A 21,357-nucleotide genomic window follows, 5' to 3' on the forward strand; every position below is an offset into this window, starting at 1 on the left:
ACAAAATGATCCAACTGCAGCACCCAGCGGGCCCGGCGGGTTCGGGTTCACAGAATGCTTAAGCTCAATGTGTTGCTAACGACAAGCTGCCTTTCGTTGCAATTACTAGGCCGTAATTACTAGTGTTGTTCCTAGTACGTTTATTGCAGTGAATCTGAAATGCGGAGTGGAAAATAAGAAGTTAGGATCTGTGTGTAGCAGCCTGGGGTGGCAAGACGGTGCTGCCAGGCGCCGGCCGAGCCCGCAGAGGAAGCGCCTTTTTCATGGTCAACTTCTCTAACTCTTGTAATTCTAATCGTTATATATAATACACATGCATTAACTTTAAGGAAGCAAGGCCTGGATTTAATTCCCTTCACTCTCAGTTATAAATTCTGGGTATGTTTCTGTGTTGACTTTTTTTGACAAGTAGACATCTCTTTCCAGTGAGAGGAGCCAATCTAACATGTGGAGGGATGCGGCTCTTTCCATCACACTTGTCGTTTGCAGTGGTGGTGATGCTGTTCTCTGCATCCATGGGAGATCTGCAAGCTCTTGGGTAGAGAAGAGCCTGGAACTGCAGTGCACGGAGCAGTACTGTTGGCAATAGATGCATTTTGAAGGTTACCATCTCTTTAGTTCAGAGTGGCCATATGCTGTTTTACTTTCCTCAAGTTCTGCTGGCAGCCTCTGACTTTTATTGCTCTATTTTTGGAACCTTTTCTTCTGTTTGTTTAATGCACCCATCTCCACTTTTGTTTGTTTTCCAATTCGGATGCTAAACAGATTAAAATGGAGCCAGGTTTTAGTTTCCCTTTCGCAGCTCCCTTCACTAGTTTCCTCTCTTGCTTTTGCGGGGCTCCAGACTGACCCCGGGGCTGTCCCGGGATGAGGGCAGCGCCGGGCTCTGCTGCGTGCAGGATGAACGCGCCCGGCGGTGCCTGTGCAGGGGAGGCTCCTCCTCGCCAGTCGGACGTGCCAGGCTCCATCTCCAGCTGGAGCATCTGGTTGCCTTGAGAAAGAGAAGCACAAGGAGCAAAATCAGGTTTTATCCCAACAAAATGCAAAATTCTGCTTGTTTGGTGTAGGGGGTTGGTTGTTTTTACAAAATACGTGAGGTTACATGGTAAAACTGTTCTAGTATTTCTTTGCTTTCCAACACTGATAGAAAACTACCAGCTAATTTGATTGTGGAAATACTTCGATTTGCCTGTCGGGTGTGCACTCTCTGTGTCCTGGATTTCGGCAGCTCCCCGAGACCTGCTAACTGCCTAATGTAGTGCCAAGCAGGAGGTCTCCTGATGCAGAAGCTGCTGCTGGGCGGCTCCGTGGCAGCCTGGCTGCTTGCAGGCAGCCTTGGCGTAACCCTTGCTAACCAGAACGATGGATTTGTGGATAGGAAGCCCATCCAGCAGCGGGATGTGGATGCAGGGCCACGTTAGGAAGGGAAGTCAGTTTAAAAGGTATTTTTCCTGGTTGATGCTGCCTGTGTGTCTCGTGATTTTGGCATCGTATTTCCAACAGAAAGCGTTGTTTTCTTTTCCCAAAGCCATTTTTTTGAGGCAGAAGCTGGCGCAGGCTTGCGGGAACGGGAGCTCCTGCAGTTTGCTTCCTGAGCGGTGTCCCGTTGGGCAGCACGAGGAGCACGAGTGGGAATGCGGCAGGAACGCGGCACGGGCGAGGTGCCGAGCGCCGGCCATGGCCTGTCACCGTGGGCACGCGGCAGCCGAAGCAATCCCTGCAGAGCAGCCCGTCCACAAGGAACCTGGCACCTGCCTCCCCCGAAGCCCCGAGCTCTGCTCAGCACGCGCGGCGGGAGTGCAGGCGCTCGGTGCTCTTAATCATCTAATTAACGAGCTTTGGTGCCTCTGCGCGTGTGTGTAAATACAGCACAGGTCTGGAGAAGCAGGCTGTTGAAGTGAGCCGTGCTAGCGGCGCTGGAGCAGCAGGCTGCTTAGTGCTGATGAATTCTGTGAGTAATTCCAGCATTTGTCTCCTCTGACTCACGAGCGTTTCCTATGGCAAAGGTCCCTAGTCCGAAGGGGAGGGAGGGCTGAGACGTGTCCCCCAGCTGCATCCCTCCATCCATCCCTATATATACACACACACACACACACACACATATATACACACTTGAAATTTCCCAATTTCTGCGAGGGCTGCTTTGTTGTGTGTGTGGGCATGTGCCAATGCTGAGGGGGTGCTGGTTCTGCCTCGCCTCCTGTAGGATACGTGACTAACGCCTCCCAGCCAGAGCTGCAGAACACAGAGTTTTTATCTTTCCATCTTGAACATTAATTCTCCGAAAATTAGCCTAATGGCAGCCCAGCAGAATGTTGTCTGGCATTAGCATCATGTCTGGGGGGAATTTTTCTAATCCACCATCTGCTGGGAGAGAGGAACATCTCCTCTCCTGGAGCTGCATTAATATCTGCCGCCTGGGAAGCGGATTCTCGGGACAGAAACCGTGTGAAACGCGGCACTTTGGGCTACATGAAAACAGCAGCGCCTCGCGGTTTCTGCGCGAGACCCAGGGCCGGCCCCGGTTGCCTTAACACCCAAACAGAGCCTCATCTTCCATGCAGTGGTGGCTCCCAGCGTTGTTCCGTGTGCACAGGCTTCCCGTGGCCAGGACTGGTGCCCCCCTTTGTGCACCGTGCTGCCGCCTGCTCCTCTTGGGGCTCCCCCTTCTCTCGGCCGCGGCCGGACAGCTTTACCTTTATAAAGCTGGAAAGGCTGATGCTTCTCCACCTTGTTTCTAAGGTTTTTCTCCTCAAATAAAACATCTTTTCCATGTGGTAATTATCGGGTTTTGTTGCTGAATGTCCAGCTTAAGCCTTCCTGGAAAGGGCAGTAAAGAGCCGTAGGGGAGAATTCCCGACGGAGCGGGATGCCCTTCCTGCCCTAGTCGAGCGCTCCCCTGCGCAGGGCGGCAGTGACGGGGCTCGGCCGGGCTGGGGAGGGTCACGGTGTCCCCTCTGCACCGGCACGGGCAGCAGAAGGAGCTGCAGGGTGGAGGAGCTGCCCGGGGCAGCACATCGAGCCGCTCGTGCCCAGCGGAGCATCGCGCTGCTGCGGCCGCGCTTTGCAGGGCGACAACCCAACGCAGGCCAGTTTCTGTGCCCCGCTCACTACAGGTCACTTCAAATTGTCATTTTTGACATCGAGTGTTATTGAATACTGTAAAATATGAGAGTTGAAACATACCTATGGCTGTCACTATTGTGGTTTTAAACTTTTCTCAATCCAGAGAGCCGCTGAGCCCTGGCTGTTCTTCATTCACTCCCTTTTTGAACGTCGTAGAGGCTGGCCTGGCTTTCCCAAACGGCAGAATTCATCAATTGATTAAGTTCCTTGATCTCCCCAGGTGGCTGCAATTAACCCGAACCATCCGCTTGCTCAAATGCCTCTGCCTCCGTCGATGAAGAACTGCATTCAGCTGGCGGCGTGCGAGGCCAACGAGCTGCTGCCCATGATCCCCGATCTGCCCGCTGACCTTTTCACATCATGCCTTACTACGCCCATCAAAATCGCTCTGAGATGGTAAGCGCCATCCCCCAGGCTCCAGGGAAGTGCATAATTCATGAGGCTTGTCTGATGGAATGATAGATTTGTTAATCCAGATGCTTTACTAAGCTAGGGTTTTGCTGAAGCATTGAATTACAAGATTTGAGCTACGCATTTGAGACATTTTATTAATCAGAACTAGGAAGGTGAAAATATAGTTATCTTCTACTTATTGCACTTGATTCCACCTGGATATCTAGGTTTGCTCAGATTAAGGGATTTACTATTCCGGGAATTAAGTATGTGCCTCTTTGGGAAGCACAACTAGCACGCAGTACAATACAACTTTTGGTAAACTGCCTTTTGTGCAAATTATATTCCAAGTATTGCAGTTACCATAAATAATATAGCAGCGTTAAACAATACTATAGTGAAAGGAAATGAGCGGTAAGCAAGGGCAGGCTGCTGCGGGGTGGGATACGGCGCCAGCGGGGCAGGGAGCGGCGGACCCTCCTGGAGCTCCCTGCAGCTGTGAACCCACACAGCTCGTTGCACCTGATGCTCTCCACGCTGCTTGCAGTCCGAATGAAAAGCTCCAGGTCACTAGTTAGACTAGGCTAAAGTAAGCAAAAGCGTATAGGTGTTGTGCAGTAGAGTGCCCTTAAGGAAACTGAAAGATTGGGAGTCCTCACGAGGAACGTGCGGTTCCAGGGCACGGCCGTTCTCATACGGGCGCGCTCAGACCCTTCCTGTGCCCGGAGCTGGAGCTGACTGGGATTTATGCTGCTTCTGCCCATGGAACGAGGCTTCAGAACGCAACCAAACACTCCTCTTGGTCGGTTCAAGGCTGGTAGATGACATACAAAGTAATTTGGTAAATACAAATGACTGCAGCTTTTAAAAGTCTGTATTTTTTTCATTGATCAGAGTCCAAAACCAATAAATAAAACAGTGCAAAGTGTGAGGGATTCAAGAATTGGAGGTTAAAGTTTAGATCCTTGGGATAAGGTAAGGTTTTCCTCCGTTGTTTTTAGTGCCTTGTAATGATCAGGAAGATGCTCAGGTGTTTGTGCCGTCGATGGAGGGATGCATCATGTTTGCAATTCCAGAGTGACAGGCTAATGAAGTGTCACGACGGTGACTGGGTGATCTGAGAGCTCTCAGGACGCTCTAGTTATGAATGTTATTCAGGAAAAAAAAAGTTCGGAATGAAAAAAAAGTTATGCGCTTTCCTTATAAGTTCGTATAGGAATGAGAAGATAAAAAGCTACTTATTGAACCTCAGAGGCCTTACGCACTTGGGTCCCAAATGATTTCCGTGACTTGTCAGGGCTATAAATTACAAATCAGCTGAAATCCCCTTCTTCTCCGTGTAGCTTCCTGGAGCCCTCCTGGGCGTTCAAATAATGGTGCAGCTTTCTGTGCAGCTGTGCGTGGGGCCGGGCTGCGATCACAGTCGCCCCTGATTTGCAGGAGGGCTTGCAGCACAGACCGCGTTTGAAACCAGGCTTGTGTCTTCTCCCTGCCACATCTACTGACAAGCTGAAAAACTCTGTATTTCTAATGCTCAGCTGCAGCCCGGGCTCGTTCTGAAGGCAGCACGGTGATTCAGTGTGTCGAGACAGCCCGTTTCCCCGGAGAGCAGCCTCTCCTTTGAACACGGCGGTGCTGGGGACACGAGAAGGCAGCACCTCCCGCTCGGCTCCTCTCCCCGCAATACGGGAGCCCGAGGCGGCCGCTCCGGGCGCGTGGTCGGCGGGACCCACCTCGCCCCACACCGGGACCCCTGCCCTGTGGTGCAGCCTGCCCGTGCTCGCCAGCTTTGGAAGAGCAAAGCATGGGAATCGCTGCATGAGCGCCAGTGTGACCAACATCCAAGGCAGTGCTTGGCGCTCATTATACAGTGGCGAGGTTTTTTATCCAAATGCTATTTTATAAGCAGAAACCCTGTAATAAAGAAACCTTCTTCCACATGCTTTCTACAAAGCCGTGTCATTAAATATTTAATCAGAATGACTTATTTTTATTCTCTCCTCCACAGGTTCTGTATGCAGAAGAGTGTCAGACTGGTACCAGGAGTCACGCTGGATTTAATAGAGAAGTAAGGCAAATCTTACGATTTTTTTTTTCTATTGCTCTCAATTTCCTGGTTATGTCCCGTATTTCTCTTGCATGTCTGAGAGGAGATTTCCTTGGAGAGCTTTTCCCAGGGCCTCCAAGCAGAGCATTTGCCACTGGTTTTCCTGCGGCGCGATGCCCAGGCAGGCAGGGCGGGCACGGAGCTGCGCCCGGCTCTGCTCCGGCCGCAGCGGGGGCTGCAGAGCCCCAGAGAGCCGCTGAGCGAGGAGGCTGCTCCCCCTTGCTCACTGCAGCGCTGCTCTCTGCGCCTCTGCTGTCGTTTCTCACGCTCAGCGTTGTTGATACATAGCGTAATCCTTTTATCCAAACAATATTTGACCATAATTACTGGTTCTTAGGCAGCTGAGGCAAGCTGATAAACAGCAGCGACTGCTCTTGTCGATGTGCTTCAGTTTACACGAGCAGGCCGGGCTGCTGCAGCAGGAATCCCACGTTTGTCCTTTGCAGTCGTCTCTTTGCAGCCCCGGCTGCTGCCCCTTCCTGAGGACTTGTGCGTGTCCTGGGCTGGCGTTGCTGGTGCACACACACACGGCTTGGGCTTTGTTGGTGTGAGCGCTGAATGGCCTGAAAGTTAAACACTGCCTTAAAAGCAAAATCAGGAAAAAAATCCTGCAGGATGGTGTAAGGTGGTGTAGGGAGGGGAGAATGAAGCTGGGCTCACGGGAATGCCAGGGGCGCACGAGGATGCACAAGTCCCGTGACGCGAGAGCCGTCCCTGCTGGGCACGAGGCCCTCTGGAAGTGGCTCCGTTCCGGTGCCCTCGGGAGCAGGTGCCCGAGTTGGCCCCGTGGGCAACACTCCTTGCTCTGGGACCCGCTCTGCAGCCTCCACTGTGGCGCGAGCAGAGCCCCTGTGTACAGCGTGCGAAACAGCCGCCAAAAATACCAAACTGGAGACCCAAATTACTCCTGTTCCCATTTTAGCTATTAGGGAATGTCATGGGCTGGAAATTATTAATGTTTCAGAGTTGGTTGGTTATTGATGAGCTGTGTTCCAGTTGCAGCCAATTTAGAGACGAAGTAGATAAAACCCAAGGTTCCACGCAACAGAAGTTAAGTAATTGGACAAAATGTGGAGATGATGCAGGGAGATAGCGGATCCCCCCAGCGCGAGCCCTGAGGACCCTACTGGCTGCTGCTGTTCCGCTTCCTTCTGCTGATTTTCCTATGTCAAAGTGCAGTTTGTTGTTGTGCCGGAGGGATCTTCCTTAAGCAGGAATGAGTAGTGGAGGGCCCTGGGTATGGGCAGGCGGAGCCGCTGCAGATCCCGCACCCTGGCTTCCCGGGAAGCCTGGGCTCCCAGCAAGGGCATTGCCCTTGACAGGAGGCAGCTGTAGGGTGCAAAGGTGCTGGAAACAACGTGTGGTTTGGAAAAATCTGCAGGATCCAAGTCTGTAACGTGTCGCTGTCCCACTGACCTCACTTTTGTTCAAATAAACAAAGCTGCCTGGTTCTTTAACAGTTTTTAGTGGGAAAACTCATTCTTAGCTTGCGTTTGGATCCGGTTTAGCAGTTTTCACCCCCTTTATTTTCTTCTAGAAACATCACTGGACGGGATTAGGGCGTTGCAGAAAATGTGTGCTCAGTAAGTGCTGTTAGTCGTGCTCTGGCGCTGCCGGGCTGCGCCTCGCTAGTGCTCGAGGGAAGCCTGCTCTGCAGGGGCTGTCGAGCCCCAAGGTTCCTGTTCTGCAGCAATCCTGGTTTTCTTGAAATGGATGTTTGGTTTCGTGCGCGGGGGAGCGCGTGCAGCGGGGATGGTGCTCGGCAGGGAAGGTTTCACGGCACCATTTGGATCAGGTCTTTATTCCCAAAGAGAAGAGCGCTGTGCAGAGCCCCGGCCCGCACTCCTGACCAGGGAGCTCGAGAGCTGGCAGCGTTTGTGTCCCCGAGCAGCTCGTCGGGGTGTCGGGAGCCCCGGTGCAGCCCGTGCCCGCGCTGGGCTCGGCCCCAGCACGTCCCCCTTCCCCGCGGGATACTGCCCGCTCCTGCAAGAGTAATGAGTGAAATGCAACGTTTTGTTTTTTCTTTTTCTGCCAAAGATAAGTTATTGGGAATGCTCCCAGGTAGGCAGCACTGCTGGAACGTGCTGTTTTCTGAAGGCTCTGCAGCGTGTCGCATATCCCAGCGTTAAGTGTTTCATGTGTCTAGGAGCCGAGGTAGCGCCGGAGCCCTCCGAAGGGAACAGCCGCCAGCGCTGGAAAAAAATGTTTCTGCTGAAATAAAAGTGATTCATGGGATTTTGCTGAATTTCTGACAAGGACGTTGCCGGCTGCACCTCGCACGAGCTCTTTGGTGACCCTGGCATTTTGCAGCCCTCCGTTTTCTCGACAGCCTGTGGTGATTCAGGGCTCCATAGGGGCGCCCGTCAGGAGGCGGCGGCAGGAGCGGTGGTGGCTCCGGAGACGTGAGGTGCCACTGGCAGCGGGGACAGCCAGTCCCGGCTGCCCTTCCGCCCCCTAAAATAGCTCCTGGCACCTCCGGAGAGCGCCGGAGCACAGCGCGAGAGCAGGAAGCAATGCCAGCAGGATGGCTGTAATATATTAAATAATTCTTCTGTCAGGTAGTGAAGAAACAAAGGGGAAACTGCTCTTGGTTTGTGTTGTCCCTCGCGGCCTCTGAGGTTTGGGCCTTTGCAGAGTTTTGGGGTGTTTTTCCCTGCAGCAGGGTTTGGTGCAGGCGGGTGCAGTGCGTGGGCAACATCCCAGGAGCGGTGGCTCCGTTGTCCCAGGACTCAGGAATATCCTCAGGAGGTCACAATCTCTCCTGCTGTGGTGGGAGTTCAGGCTTTAATATTGTCCCTGAGACACTTATTTGGGAGAAGAGATATCTGCATGAATATTCTGGCTTTTTGTGTGGTTTATTTTTTTCCTACTCAGAAGATAATTTTGAAGTGTTTTTGGTTTCCCTTTTGCCACATGTCCTGCGTGTGGAAAAAACCTTGTGTTTTTCCCCACTTGCAGGATTCCTGGGAGACTGAACGACAGGAGAACTCCTCTAGGAGAGCTGAATTGGATCTTCACAGCCATCACAGACACCATCGCCTGGAACGTCTTGCCTAGAGGTGAGGCTTGGGCTCTCCTCAAAAGTGAATGTTGCTTGTTTGGAGCAGGAGGAGAAGACAAGGAGAGAGACACTCAGTAATTTCCACAAACATGGGGAATGTGCATTTAAGTGATAGCCCAGGAGAGGAAAAGGGAAAACCAACTTGAGGTAGAAAGTGTATTTAAGTTCTTTTAATAGTTGCGGTTTCATGTCTTGGCAAAAGCGTTGTAGAAGTCTTGTTGCTTGAATAAATCAGTAATTCAGTAACATGTTTTCCTCTTTTTTTAAATGTTTTTTTTACATGCCACTTACCTGATGTTCTAAAGTCACAGACACGCATGTCGTGGTAATCCATGAAATCTCTTGGCAGACCTTTTCCAGAAGCTCTTCAGGCAGGACCTGCTCGTGGCCAGTTTGTTCCGTAACTTTCTCTTGGCGGAGAGAATCATGCGCTCATACAACTGCACGCCGGTGAGCAGCCCGCGCCTGCCGCCGACCTACATGCACGCCATGTGGTGAGTGCCGCGGCGCCGGCCCGGGAGCCGGCCTGCCGCCACCCTGCTCGCTGGGGCTCTGAATTCAGCGTGCAGGGGCTTGTGGCGCCTTGATACCCCTCTCCAAATGTGTTTCTTCTGCATGCACTTATAATGGGATTCTGTAATGCAGAAGTCTCTGTTCATGCATATCATCTTTTGTTATATTTATTTGTTTATTATAATCCCTTCCAAAGAGAAGGGAAAGTTCATGTGCTAGCTCTGTTTTCCCTAGGTGAAGCTTATCGCCTGTGGGTGCAGAGGCACTGGGGGCCGAGGGAGGAGCTTTCAACTTGCATAAGAGACGTAAAAGAAATGGTTTGTTGCAGAGTTCACCCACTGCCCCTGTTCCTTTCCAGACGCCTAATGGAAGCAGAGGCAGCGCAGTTGTTATGGCAAAGCTTCTAAGCGCGGGTTTGACTATCAGATAAATGGCCTGTGAACAGGAGTAGTAAGAATGAAAATCCTTGCTTTGATTCTTGAACCAGCATGGTTAAGAATAGAAGTACAAGCTGACGCAGTCAAGCTAATGCAAGAGTAAAATAGAGTTGTGTAACTTACTAGAAGGAGAATAAAATGCTAGGCAAAGGTAGCTGGGTTTGGCTAATCTGCCTGTCTTCTCAAAATCTTTTTAAAAAGCTTCCTCCATAAAATCGTGAGGAATATAAATGCAAAGGAGCCTGAAGTGATATGGTCAGCGTGAAACCGATAGCAGATATTGCACATTTGTTTGGAGAGATGGAGGGAAGCTGAGAGAGGGCCCCAGAGCACCTGGAGGTGCAAGGGGTTAATGAGGAGACACTTGCTGATAATAGGAAGTTGTTTTAATTATTGAAGTGTGGAGGCAATAGGAGAGATTTGCGATGCAGCAATTAGGAGGCTGGGCCCCCAGAAGGCGGGTGAGGTGCAGCCCGGCTGCCGGCTCGTGCGTGGCAGGGCACATCCTCCCGTGCTCCGAAATAGCAGCTTTTGAGGAAAACTGTGTCAGGCATTTGTAAATATGATGAGTTCTGTGATCGTTGTGGAGCAGGAGGAACTGGGGCATTTGTACGAGAAAAGAATCGAGAAGGAGGCAGAGAGAAAGGGTGCTCTCGCGCTGCCTTCGGAGGCCGCTGCAGGGCGGCCGGGCAGAGCGGGGCCGCGGGGGCGCCCGGTGCCCGCCGCAGTTTGAACTGAACAAGGAATTCCCTGCCTGCCTTCCAGCTTGCTCGGTGCCACCGTGTTCAAAGCCTGGATTTCTCCTTCCTTATGGGAGTGTAATTCACGCTTATTGCCAGCATATTAAAAGCCTATATATCTGGGTTCACCTGGGGATATAATTTGATTTGGAGTTGGTGCCGCTGGCCGGGAGCGCGGAGGCCGGGAGCGCGGAGGCCGGGCCGCTCCTGCGGCCTCTCCCGGGCCTGCTGGGCAGCGTTGTGCGTGCTGGGGAGCACTGCGTCCTGCAGCACCCTAACCCGAGCTGTGTCCTGGCGAGTGAATTGGGGGCATCGCGTTGCTGCTCTGGAGGGGGCACCCGAGGAAGGCAGTCCTTAGGAAAGCACTAGCACAACGGAGGGCAAACAGGCTCAGGACCCCTTGACACACTTGTTTGGCATCCTCCAAAAAATGTGCAGTCTGAAGCACGTCTACAAAGGGAGGAAAATTCCGCTTTTGTCAGAGATGGCTCAGTTGGTTATTATGAACTTTGAGGAAGGACAAATTTAGAAACTAATTTAGAGCCCACTTAAATATTTTCTAAAAATAATTACCTGGACTTAAGTGACAGCTTCATTCGGGCTTTTTTAAACCATTTGCAGATCCCAAACCTCCAAGGCCGTTTTGCTGCCCAGCCGAGCTGAGCAGCGTGCCGGGGGCGCGGGGGCAGCCGGCACCTCTGCTGCACATTCCTGGTGCCCGGGCACATGGAGGCTCCGTGCTGCAGGGAGCACCAGCCTGGCTGCTCCTCGCCACTCTCTGCCCTATTGCAGCATCCCTGCGTGGCTGAGCTTGGAAGGGATCCCTGGAGATCGCCTAGTCCAGCCTCGTGCGGCAGCAGGGACCCCCAGAGCATGGGGCACGTGGCTGCATGCTCCACGTGGGAGCCCTCGGCGCACGGGCTGGGGTCCTGGCGCGGTGGTGCCGGGGGCTGTGGGACCGGGGCAGGACCCGCTGCCCTAATACAGCCATTAACATTAATATACATTGATTGAGCGCCTGCTGCTCAGCGTGGAGAGCAGGTTCGTCTGCTGTAGAGTGAGAATGGGAGGCCCGATGCTTTGCCAGCATCTTGATGCTTGTTGTGATGGATTATGGCTTATATGGTGCTGCTGCTGGCAGCGAGTTAAATTCATGGGCTTTGAAAAGACCCAATAATGTATTTAGAAATATTTCCTAAACTACGTTATATATTAAAAGCCAAGTACCTTAGTTATGCTGCAGAAGAACTGTGATTTGTCCGTAATAGAGCTATTGCAGTAGTATATACACCAAGCATGAGATCCTAGTGGAAAGGAAGTCATAACATACTGCAAATAAAATAAGCTGGAATTGTAGCCGAGAAGAAAACCATAATATAGCAACCCAATTACAGGGGCGCGAGGAGCTGGAGCCTTGGAGGTGTGGGAGGGCTGCGAGGGGGTGCGAGTCTGCACGCTGCCTTCTCAGAGCAGCGACTCGCGTTTGCTGCACGGGAACGTCTCGGCGAGGGAAAAACAAAGATTGTCTGAAAGGGTATTTGGAGTTGTTTGACAGCCGAAGGATTAGATTACACTGCTGGTTTAAACGGCTTTTTTTTTTCTATATGCAGCCTCAGCATCTGTTTTGAGGGGGAGCAATCTAGGGCAGAAGCGGCGTGTGTCCCGGGTTGGGCTGCAGGCGCGCGCTGCTGCGAGCTGTGTTTGTAGCTGGAGCGGATATTCGTGCATGGAGCGTGTCCCGCTCTGCTCTAAACACTTGTGCCTGAGCAGCTCCCCGGCGTCCCCGTCCGAGCAGGGCACTTCGGGCTGCACTCTGGACGTTCAGTCCAACAGGGCACGTTGCTGAGCTGCAGCTGCAGAAATAACCCGCAGCAAAACCCTGTTCCGAGCATTGGGTACAAGCAGGAGCGTGTTGGGTACAGGCAGGCGCTGGTGCCAGTGCCCCTGAACTGCAGTGGCCTCTGCTTCACAGCAGCCTCAGTAAGGAGTTTGAATATGGTACAAGCTATTCCTTACAAAGGTGAGAATCGTAGGAGACATCAGTAATATTCTGTAAAAAGTGCGATATAAGAATGAAAAGCATCAGCTAGTGACTCGGACAAGAAAACCTGAGCATGGGGCTGTGTGGCTGTCCCCGTCCCTGCCGGCCCCGCCGGGCAGCGGAGCAGAGGCAGCTGCCTGAGCTCACCTTTAAGGTTATTACAGAGCTAGGCTAACGAAACTGCTGGTGGGCTGAGGAGGGGAGAGAGGGAGGCTGCGGCGGGGACGTGCGGGGAGGCTTTTTGCTGAAAGGCAGGGTCATATTGAAACTAAAATAAAGACAAAATTATGAAGGTTTCTGCGAAGGGGAAGAGAGGGATGCACTGCTCTTCTGAGTGTGGTTTTGAATCCTTGGATTATCTGCACGCCTCTTGGCTGCCATTGCCTGCGTTGCCGCTGCAGCGAGTCGGAGGATCCCACGGGATCGTGGCGGAGCGGGAGCGGCGGGACGGGCCCTCGGGAAAGGCTGCGGAGCCGCGTGGAGGGGCCCAGGCGCGCGGGTCCCCACCGGCTCCCAGCGACGAGCAGCAGCGCAGGCGTTTCACACTGGTGCTTATGCTCCTTCCAAGGACTGAATAACCTGAGCTGTGTGCTTACACTGATTTTGAAGGGCCTGTTTTTAGAAGCGCAAAAAGAGATTTACTTTTAATCTACTAAAATCTCTTTTCAAATTTTTGTTTGTTCTTTCTGATAACATGTTTAAAACCTTTTGAGATGTGACCTTGCAAGGCTGCTTTGGACATTTTTATAGTGGTATTAATGCTTCTTACCTAAAAGGACTTGGAGGAGCTCAGCATCTTAGTGCTGTGCCCCTGCGGTATAGCGACCTGCACGGGGTCTGTAGGACTAGTTCTCTCTGATCTCTAAACCGTTTGTGCTCCCTCTAAGAAACTTGCCTCAGAGATGCTGTGTATTGGCATTTTCTAAAGTCCAAGAGATTTTTCTTTAGGAGATATTGCCGATTCCTTCAAGCCCCGAAAGTTAGAAATATCATTCTTTACTTGGAGTAGAATTATGTTTATTATTGTGCTAATTGACTTTGCCTCTGCCTCAGCCAGGAATAAATATTTCTCTCACCAGCTCTGTGTAAACATTTTGGCTCCAGCATGGGTCTTTATTGAGCGTATGGGAAGCATTTGTTGCCTGTGCTTTGATTATCTCTTGATTACCTCTTAATTATGCTGTCAGTGTATTACCAAGTGGAAGGTGAGTGCTGTGGCGCGGAGGGACGAGGTCTGGGCCGGGTGGAACAAGCTGCATCCCCTGAATCTGCAGACAAATGCAGGAGTCTCCTAGTTGATTTTTCCTTCTAATTGGAAAGACAGCTGTTAATTGGGAACAGCTGCCAGCTAGGCTAATGGGACAGATCTAAGCTGTTCTAGTGGTCGTCTTTCTGCTTGGTTTAGACCAGGGTGATTTAAGGACTTAGGAGATAAGGTAGCTAAAATACTTTGCATTGATTCTCACCTGTGGCCCTGTGTCTGCAGCTCTGCCTTGAGAAGAAGGATCGCTCTCCGTCTGTAGGTGTTAACATGATGGCCAGGAGCTGTGGGAGAGCAAGTGGGTCTAGAGAGGCCCTTTCTTTTGTGGAGGACACCTGGTTGGTGGTGTGTTAACCTGCTAGCTTTTCCCAGTGCTTGCTTGCATCCATTGAAATAAAAATGTGTGGAATGTGTATGGAGAGAGCAGGGATAGTGGTTTCTGGAGTAAAAGTGCCTATTTCACAGTTTTTGTAGTGTCTTAGGAACTTTGAATACAAAATCTGTTCAGTTAAAAAACAAAACTTGGTGTTGCTGCTGGCTAACCTGCAATCTCTGTCCTGTCACCTTTTCTGCAGGCAAGCATGGGACCTTGCAGTTGATATCTGCCTCTCACAGCTACCTACCATTATAGAGGAAGGAACTGCCTTTAGGGTAAGTAACTCAGCACGTTGCAGTGTTCTGTGCCCACTGCAAGCCGAGATTTGCAGCCTCGGTTCTGAACATCACTTTGCTCATGGGGGCTCGGGTTGTTGCAAGTTGAGGGTTTGTGTTTAGGAAAATCCTAACTCTCTAATCCCTCACACGAAGCTCCTGGTTCTCTTGAAGTTCTTTGCTGCATGTGACCTGTTTGAACCTGTACCTGTATCTGAATTCAAACAGTGTATTTGAATCAAGTGTCTGTAGTTTACCTCCGCTGTGAAGCATTTTCTGAGAAAGAGATCATAGAAAAGGTTTCTGTTAAATGCCATTTTACCTGTTTTTAAGAGTAAAAATGATGTTTGAGACTAGTACTTTGACTTTTAAAATTTCAGAGCACTCAGTCAAACAGTACTGTCATTAACAGGACTTACCAGCCTGAGTTTTATACGGAAAACTTCTAACTTCTCGAAACGCAAATACTGGTTCCTAACGGGGATATTTTCAAATAGCCATGAAATAGAGGTTGAGGGTTATGTCCCGGCATTTCCCTAAGCACAATGTCCTTAATATGAGTCACTGTTGTTTTTCATGCTAGCTAATCTTGAAGAGCAGAAAAGCAGAGCCTTTAGTATTGCATTTGGCCAGAATTCCTCTAGTCAGAATGGAGCGCTCCTGGTATTCCTTTGACACTTAATGGATGGAAACCTTTAAATAATAGCTGCTTTGCCCCTCGCCCACCTGTTCCGTGGTAATGTGCTCCGAGACTCCAGCTCATGGAGTCATTTGAGGTCCCTCGGGAGCCGTGTGTGTTTTTCTGCAGCAGTTCGCGAGCTCTCTGCAGGGGCAGCCGGTGCAGGAGGCTGCAAGTGCTGGCAGAGCCCGCGGCGTTTTGTGCGCTGCGCCCAATACACGGCCCCGCGGGACGCGCGTGCCCAGGAGGGGGCTGCGGTGCCTGTGGGGCCGCAGCCTGGCGCTCCCGGGATGCGGCGGGAGCAGCGACGCAGGATTACTGGCCCGGCCCGGGATAAAGCGGGATCTAATCCGCGGGGAACGTGGTGTTCCCGCAGCACGTTCCCAGCCGCGTGCCCTGGCCCTGCCGCTCCTCGCGGCTCTGTGCGACACTCCTGGAGAGGGGCCGGGAGCAGCCTTCCCATGGAGGGGCTGTCGGGGACCTTCTGTCTGCTTCCGTTCCCTGTTCTGCATCCCAGGACATTCCCACCTGGATTAGTCCTTTCTCCTGCCTGCTTGGCACCGCTGCCGTGGTGCAGCAGGCGGCTGGAGCAGTGTCTGCACGTGGCGGGACAGAGGTGCCCGGGGGACCCGCGCGGGCCCCGCGTCGCTGCCCAGCCCAGCGGGCGCCCGTCCCCACAGAGGCCGCGGTGGCCACGTGGGTTCCAGCTGCAGCCCTTTGTCTGCTCCTCCCTGCTGTCCCCTAAGCGTCTGGAGGTGCCACAGACTGGTGATTTGTGGTGCACGCTGCCTGCCACTCAGACACCGATTGTGAAATAGCGCCTGGTTCTCAGGCCTGTCGAGCAGAGCTTCCAGGGGCCCTCTAATTCCTTGGCTGCTTTTCCTGGAGAGAACTTGGCTTCATAGGTTTTTTTTTCAGCTAGAATATGCCTATTTAAGAAAGCCGTCCTCATCTCTATACGTGTCCCTGTTCTGCACAAATTTTCTGCTAAATGCCTTTATTTAGGCTGCTTCTTTGCACGTCATTTGCTCATTTGACTACAGTTGCAGGTTATCTCTAATTCAACTAGTCAATTTGGAATTGCAAGTACACTTCCAGATTTTTGTTTGCTTGTATAAAGATGTTACTGGGTTGCAAGGGTCAGATGATGGGCAGCTAAACAAAGGCTGGAATTAAAGCCCTGGGAAGGGGCAGCCTTGCTGTGGTGCAGCCCACGCCATGGGAACGAGCACGTCTTGCAGGAGAGCTTCAGGGCAGCCGAGGAGCAGCAGAGAGGTACAGACCTTTTCCCTTTCCCCGGATGAATTTTGCTGTGGACTGGGCACAGGCAGCACCATGTGCTGCGGGAGCAAACCAGCTCTGCAGAGCAGATAATTCAACCGGTGCTCCATCTGCTCCTTGTGTGGAAAATACTAGCCAGAATTCCCTGGGATCTTCTACAAGAGCTTTTCCTATTGCTCTTCCTTCACTTTTCTTTTATAAAGCACTTATATATGCTGACATTCCCTAATGTAAAGGGAATTGGAGCTGATCAGTTTTTGGAAAATGTGTGTGTATATTTATAAATGTGTGTGTGTGTGTATATATATATATATATATATGGAAGTGGTAGTTTTGGAAACAGTGCATTGCAGGTGTGTGGATGCCCAGGCTGGCTGGTAAGCTGGGTTTAACGGAGCCTGGTGCCTCTCGTTTGAGCAGCACAGCCCCTTCTTCGCGGAGCAGCTGACGGCCTTCCAGGTGTGGCTGACCATGGGTGTGGAGAACCGCAACCCGCCGGAGCAGCTGCCCATCGTGCTGCAGGTGAGCGCGGCCCGGGCGCCTCTCGCACAGCGCTTCTCTCCTGTCCCATGTCACGTGCGGGGGCTTTAGCTGCTCTCTGTATCCGCTGTCGGCATTGTGGGAACAGGCTGCGGGCGGCTCTTCTCCCGGGTGCAGCCTATAAATCGGCCCCTTCCCTGCAGTGCTGGAGCTCTGCTGCAGGAGCGGAGGAACGGGGCTCGGGGCCGTGCTGCCTGCAGCTGCTGCCGCAGCGCCCATCAGCTGCTGCTCCAGCTCCACGAGTGCAAGGTCGGAGAAGAGACCCTAGGAGAAACGCAAGCCCTGACCCACCTGTGTTTTATGGGACAGTCACTGTCTGCTCCCTGCTCCTCCCTGGGGTTTGCACTGGCAGCAGTGAAAGCCCTTGGCAAGGCAGCTCTGCTCTCAGCTAGCAAAATATGAAACCTTTCTGCTTCCCAGCACTTACCCAGGGGCATCTGATTCCCTCCCCGTGACGGGAGGACTCTCCTCCTCACTGTCTGCTCCCAACATGTTCCATGACTGACAGCATGGTCAGTCTTTGCCCAAGCAAACCTTAATTTCTGGGAGCCCCCGTGCCAGGAGGCGAGCTGGAAAAGCAGCCTCCGTGCCCATGTGCTGGGCTGCGATGCAGGCGGCTTCCCTGGCACTCGCTGCTTCCTGACAGGCCCGTTGGCCCCGGGCTCTGCGGGAGCTCTGTGTGCTGTGGAGCCGAGCTATCACCTGGACAAGGAACCTGCCCTCCTCGCAGCGGGAATGAGCTGGCTCGCTGTAATTAGCCAAGTAATTAAAGCTTGTATGGTTGTATGGTGCGATAAGGTGGCTTGGGCAGCTCCCGGTAAGCAGGGCTGAGGCGGGAGAGGGAGGCAGCTGCATGTTGGGCTCCTGCTGAGGGGCTGGAGTGCGGACCCTTCTCCCTGGGTGTCCTGCCATGTCCTCGCTGCTGTCCTGGCAGCAGCTTCTCGCGGCCGCTCTGCTTCCCTCGCTGCGGCCCCGGGCGGCTTGCTCCGAGCTCGGGCAATAGCTGCTCTTTGGGGCGTCCCCGCAGGGCTGCTCTTTAGCTTCCCTGGCCCCTCCAAAGCTTCCCCGGATTTGCAGTTCAAGGCGGTGGGGACAGGCCTGGCAGGGGGACAGCAGAATGTCCCGGGACGGCCGCGTGACGGGGTGGCAGCGCGAGGAGGAGGCTGCAAGGCCCTGGCAGGGCAGGGAGGACAGCGCCGGAGCGGCCCTTTCCGCAGAGACTCTAAAGCCAGGGAAGAGAGAGGCGTTGGCGGGAGGGCGGTGGTGACGTGTGGGGCTGCCCGGCGGCTCCTGCGGGGCTCCGGGGTCCCCCAGCCCTGGCCCCCGGCTCCTGTGGAAGGCAGCCCAGGAAGGGGGCACGCGGGAGCCCCAGAGAGCCAGCGCTGGCTGCTTTATTTCTGAAAATAGTGCCGTGGAACTTCTAAAACAAGGCACCATTTGATTCTCGTGGGGTGCTGCTGTGTCAAGATGTTTTTTTGCCACCCCCGTTGGAAATCTCCCAATTGCATCACCTTTTCCCCCGCTTAGACAGGACGCGCTCGGCTTTCGGAGGCGCGGATGAGCCGTGTTGCGAGACCCGCAGCTTCACCCTGCCCTGTTTTGTCACTGCTTTAATCTCCAGCAGCTGCCCCCGTTATTCCTGCGCTCGGCACCTTCAGAGCAGCCTGCCGATCGTGCCAAGTTCTGCGGTTCGTTAGGAAACAGGCTGGTGCCAACTAGGTCACCGTGACCAGAATCCTTTCTCCTACGGCCTGTCCTGGGATCTGAGCTCAGTTATTCAGAGGTGAAACAGCTAGAGCAGCTAATACCCCTCCCACGGAGCAGTCTTTACTTCTGGACTTTCTCTGCACAAATTTAGTAGCTAGTATCAGCAGTATCAGTATCATGTCTGGAGACATGAGCCAAATAGTACTAGTTTTTCTTCAATATTAAACATAAAAAAATAATTAAATTAGATATACGATGTGGAAAAAAAAAACAGAAGGGGGTGGAATTGGGGAGCTGAATCAACGAGTCTCTTTCATGATCCGTGCTGAGGGATGTTACTCAATTTAAGCAGAGGATTAAACATTGCATTCCAATATCTTACATTTGTTAAGGAGATTAAGAACCGAAAGTCTGTCTGTTAATATTTCACACCAGCGTAGGTATAAGCCAGTAAACTGCAACCTCATTATCGTTGTTAGACTCCGTTTTAATGAGATTTTTATTAAAGACTAATGTGACCTTTTGCTTTCCTCTTAAGTCTCTTCTATCCATTTGCCAAGGAAAGCAAAGCCTCTTTTTCTGCTTCTGGACCGTTTTAGATAAGGGGAGCCCGGGCCGTGTGCTCTCCTTGGCCTCCTTCCTGTAGACACCATCCCACCCTACTCAGCACGGAGAAAGTTTCCCGGCAGAGTTCTTGTCTTCCAGGTTATTAGGTGATGGAGATCGTCAGTTTGCTCAGCTCTTGAGGACCTCTTGCATTTGCTCCGCAAGCACAAGGGTGTTTGTTCTTCCGAGTCACGATGGTTGTCCCCTTCCTTTGCAGGTGCTGCTGAGCCAAGTTCATCGGCTGCGAGCTCTTGATTTGCTGGGAAGATTTTTGGACCTGGGGCCCTGGGCAGTCAGCCTGGTGTGTGGGTGTTGCGTGTTGTCTTGTAAAAGTCTTCTCCGGTACAGGTGATAAATACCAGTGATGATTTACAAAAGGAAGGCAAGGCAGATGCTCCGCGAGTTTGAGCAATGGGCAATACTTGATTTGTTCTTTAGGCGTGGGAAATGGAGTAAATATATCTAAAAGAATAAAAGGAGGAGAGGTTGGATTAATCGTAAAGGGCAAATAGCTGTTCAGCTGCACTGCTATGAAGAGGATCCCCTTTGGAATAGTTTGGTTTAAAATACTGGAAGGATTAAAATGGGAGAAAAGCTAATAGCGGAATCGACTCATGATGGGTCTTTCCAGAGGTTTTCTTTGCCTTCCATCTCTCCTCTCCTGGGCCACCTGGAGACCTGTCGCAGAGCCGGGTCCTCAGCGGCCGGACAAACAGAGTTCTCCAAAGAACCTTGTCTGTTACCGTGCAAAAGATCTGGGAAAAAGTCGGTGCTTGGGGAGAGGCCTCTCTGATTTCCAGAGGGAAGAGTGTAATTATTCAGCTTTGGCAGCGTGTTTACTTGCAGGAGCTAACGGCCCTGTCTGAGGAGAGCGGCGTATCGTGAAGCATAAAATAGCAGAGACTGTAATGAGGAAAGCTGGCGCGAGATTAACTCCGCGTCTCAGCGGGCGAAATGAGGCTGGAAATATCTGGTGACATCCGAGATTGAAATGAGCAATAAACAAGCGTAGAGGGCTCCCCTCTTCACTGGAAATGTATGAAATTGGCTCTTAGCGGGTTTTTCCTCTATGGTGTTGGATGGGCCGCCTGTGTGTGAAAGGTGCAGCGCTGGGTGCCCCATGGCTCTCTCTGTGCCCGCCAGGCCCTGTCCGTCGGCATCTTCCCCTACGTCCTGAAGCTGCTGCAGAGCTCGGCGCGCGAGCTGAGGCCGCTGCTGGTGTTCATCTGGGCCAAAATCCTCGCGGTGGACAGTGTGAGTATTGCTGGACTTGGCTGCTTTCTCTTTGGTTTTTGGCCTTTTCGTTGTTATTGTCCCATCTGTCCTTATTCGTTCAGAGTTCATGCTGAGGTGCTTACACGCAGCGGGCATCTCAGGTGTGATGTGCTGCTCTAGTTAGTGGGTTCCACTTGTGCCAAGGCTGATTTCCCGGAGCTGGGGACGCGAAAGGCCCCCAGATCCCTGCCGGGCTGGATGCTCCGGCTACCCCTGCCCTCCGGGAGGTTTGGGCTGCCTCCCGCTCCGCGCCCGTGGCCCCGCAGCGCGGCCTCGGCAGCGATGCGAGCCGGTGCCGCGGGCTGCGAGCGGCGCCTCGCCGTGCAGAGGGCAGGAACGCCTGGGGAACCGCGGGAGCCCCCGCGGCGCCGCCGCTTCAGGAGCGCCCCCGAGCCCCCCCAGGCCTTTCTAGAAGGAAAGCTCAACTAATTTTAGGGAGCTTACCTTATGAGTCATGCTCCAGGTCTGATGCGGTTTGATCCACGTGCTTTGATGTATCAAACATAGTGGGCATAGAGATATTGGCCGCCCACGCGAGACAGGTTATTCCCATCGCAGGCCCGTGAGTCTGCTCCACAGCGTGCTGGCACCTTTCGGGGTAAGGTTTAAAAGCTGAGCCCTGGCTTGTATTTATTTAAAGATGGCCTTAACTATAACTAGCTTTAAATAAATGATTAAACGGGGTAGATAAGTGATCATACATTAGCTGATACATTCATACGTATGACGACTCGTCTGTGGGCGTTGAGCAATATAAAATTATTAGGAGTGACACAAACAGTTAATTGTGGTTACAATTACAAGGTAATAAAAAATCATCTGAAGTGCTTGACGAAGTTGGCTCTTGCCTACTTCTAGTTTTATTTTTGTTATTTCCCTCCCATTTTAGTATGGAGAGTGATAGCAGATTTGTTGGCATTTTCCCCCACTGTTGATCTG

At 52.4% G+C, this 21,357-nt stretch overlaps 1 protein-coding gene across 1 annotated transcript in view; it reads left to right on the top strand.

Annotated features, from left to right (window-relative positions):
* Positions 1-21,357, top strand: part of RPTOR (regulatory associated protein of MTOR complex 1) — a gene marked incomplete at its 5' end in the record, with an annotated part of 88,879 nt that overhangs the window by 26,976 nt on the left and 40,546 nt on the right. Inside the window, 8 exons of the mRNA XM_026036849.1 lie at positions 3,347-3,522; positions 5,528-5,587; positions 8,585-8,685; positions 9,037-9,181; positions 14,255-14,330; positions 16,711-16,812; positions 19,361-19,444; positions 20,287-20,397. Of these exons, the coding sequence (XP_025892634.1) occupies positions 3,347-3,522; positions 5,528-5,587; positions 8,585-8,685; positions 9,037-9,181; positions 14,255-14,330; positions 16,711-16,812; positions 19,361-19,444; positions 20,287-20,397 (855 nt within the window). The remainder of the gene's footprint in view (positions 1-3,346; positions 3,523-5,527; positions 5,588-8,584; positions 8,686-9,036; positions 9,182-14,254; positions 14,331-16,710; positions 16,813-19,360; positions 19,445-20,286; positions 20,398-21,357) is intronic.

This window comes from Nothoprocta perdicaria, unplaced genomic scaffold (genome assembly GCF_003342845.1).
Source record: "Nothoprocta perdicaria isolate Ctin4 unplaced genomic scaffold, notPer1 scaffold_187, whole genome shotgun sequence".
Lineage (NCBI taxonomy): Eukaryota > Metazoa > Chordata > Aves > Tinamiformes > Tinamidae > Nothoprocta > Nothoprocta perdicaria.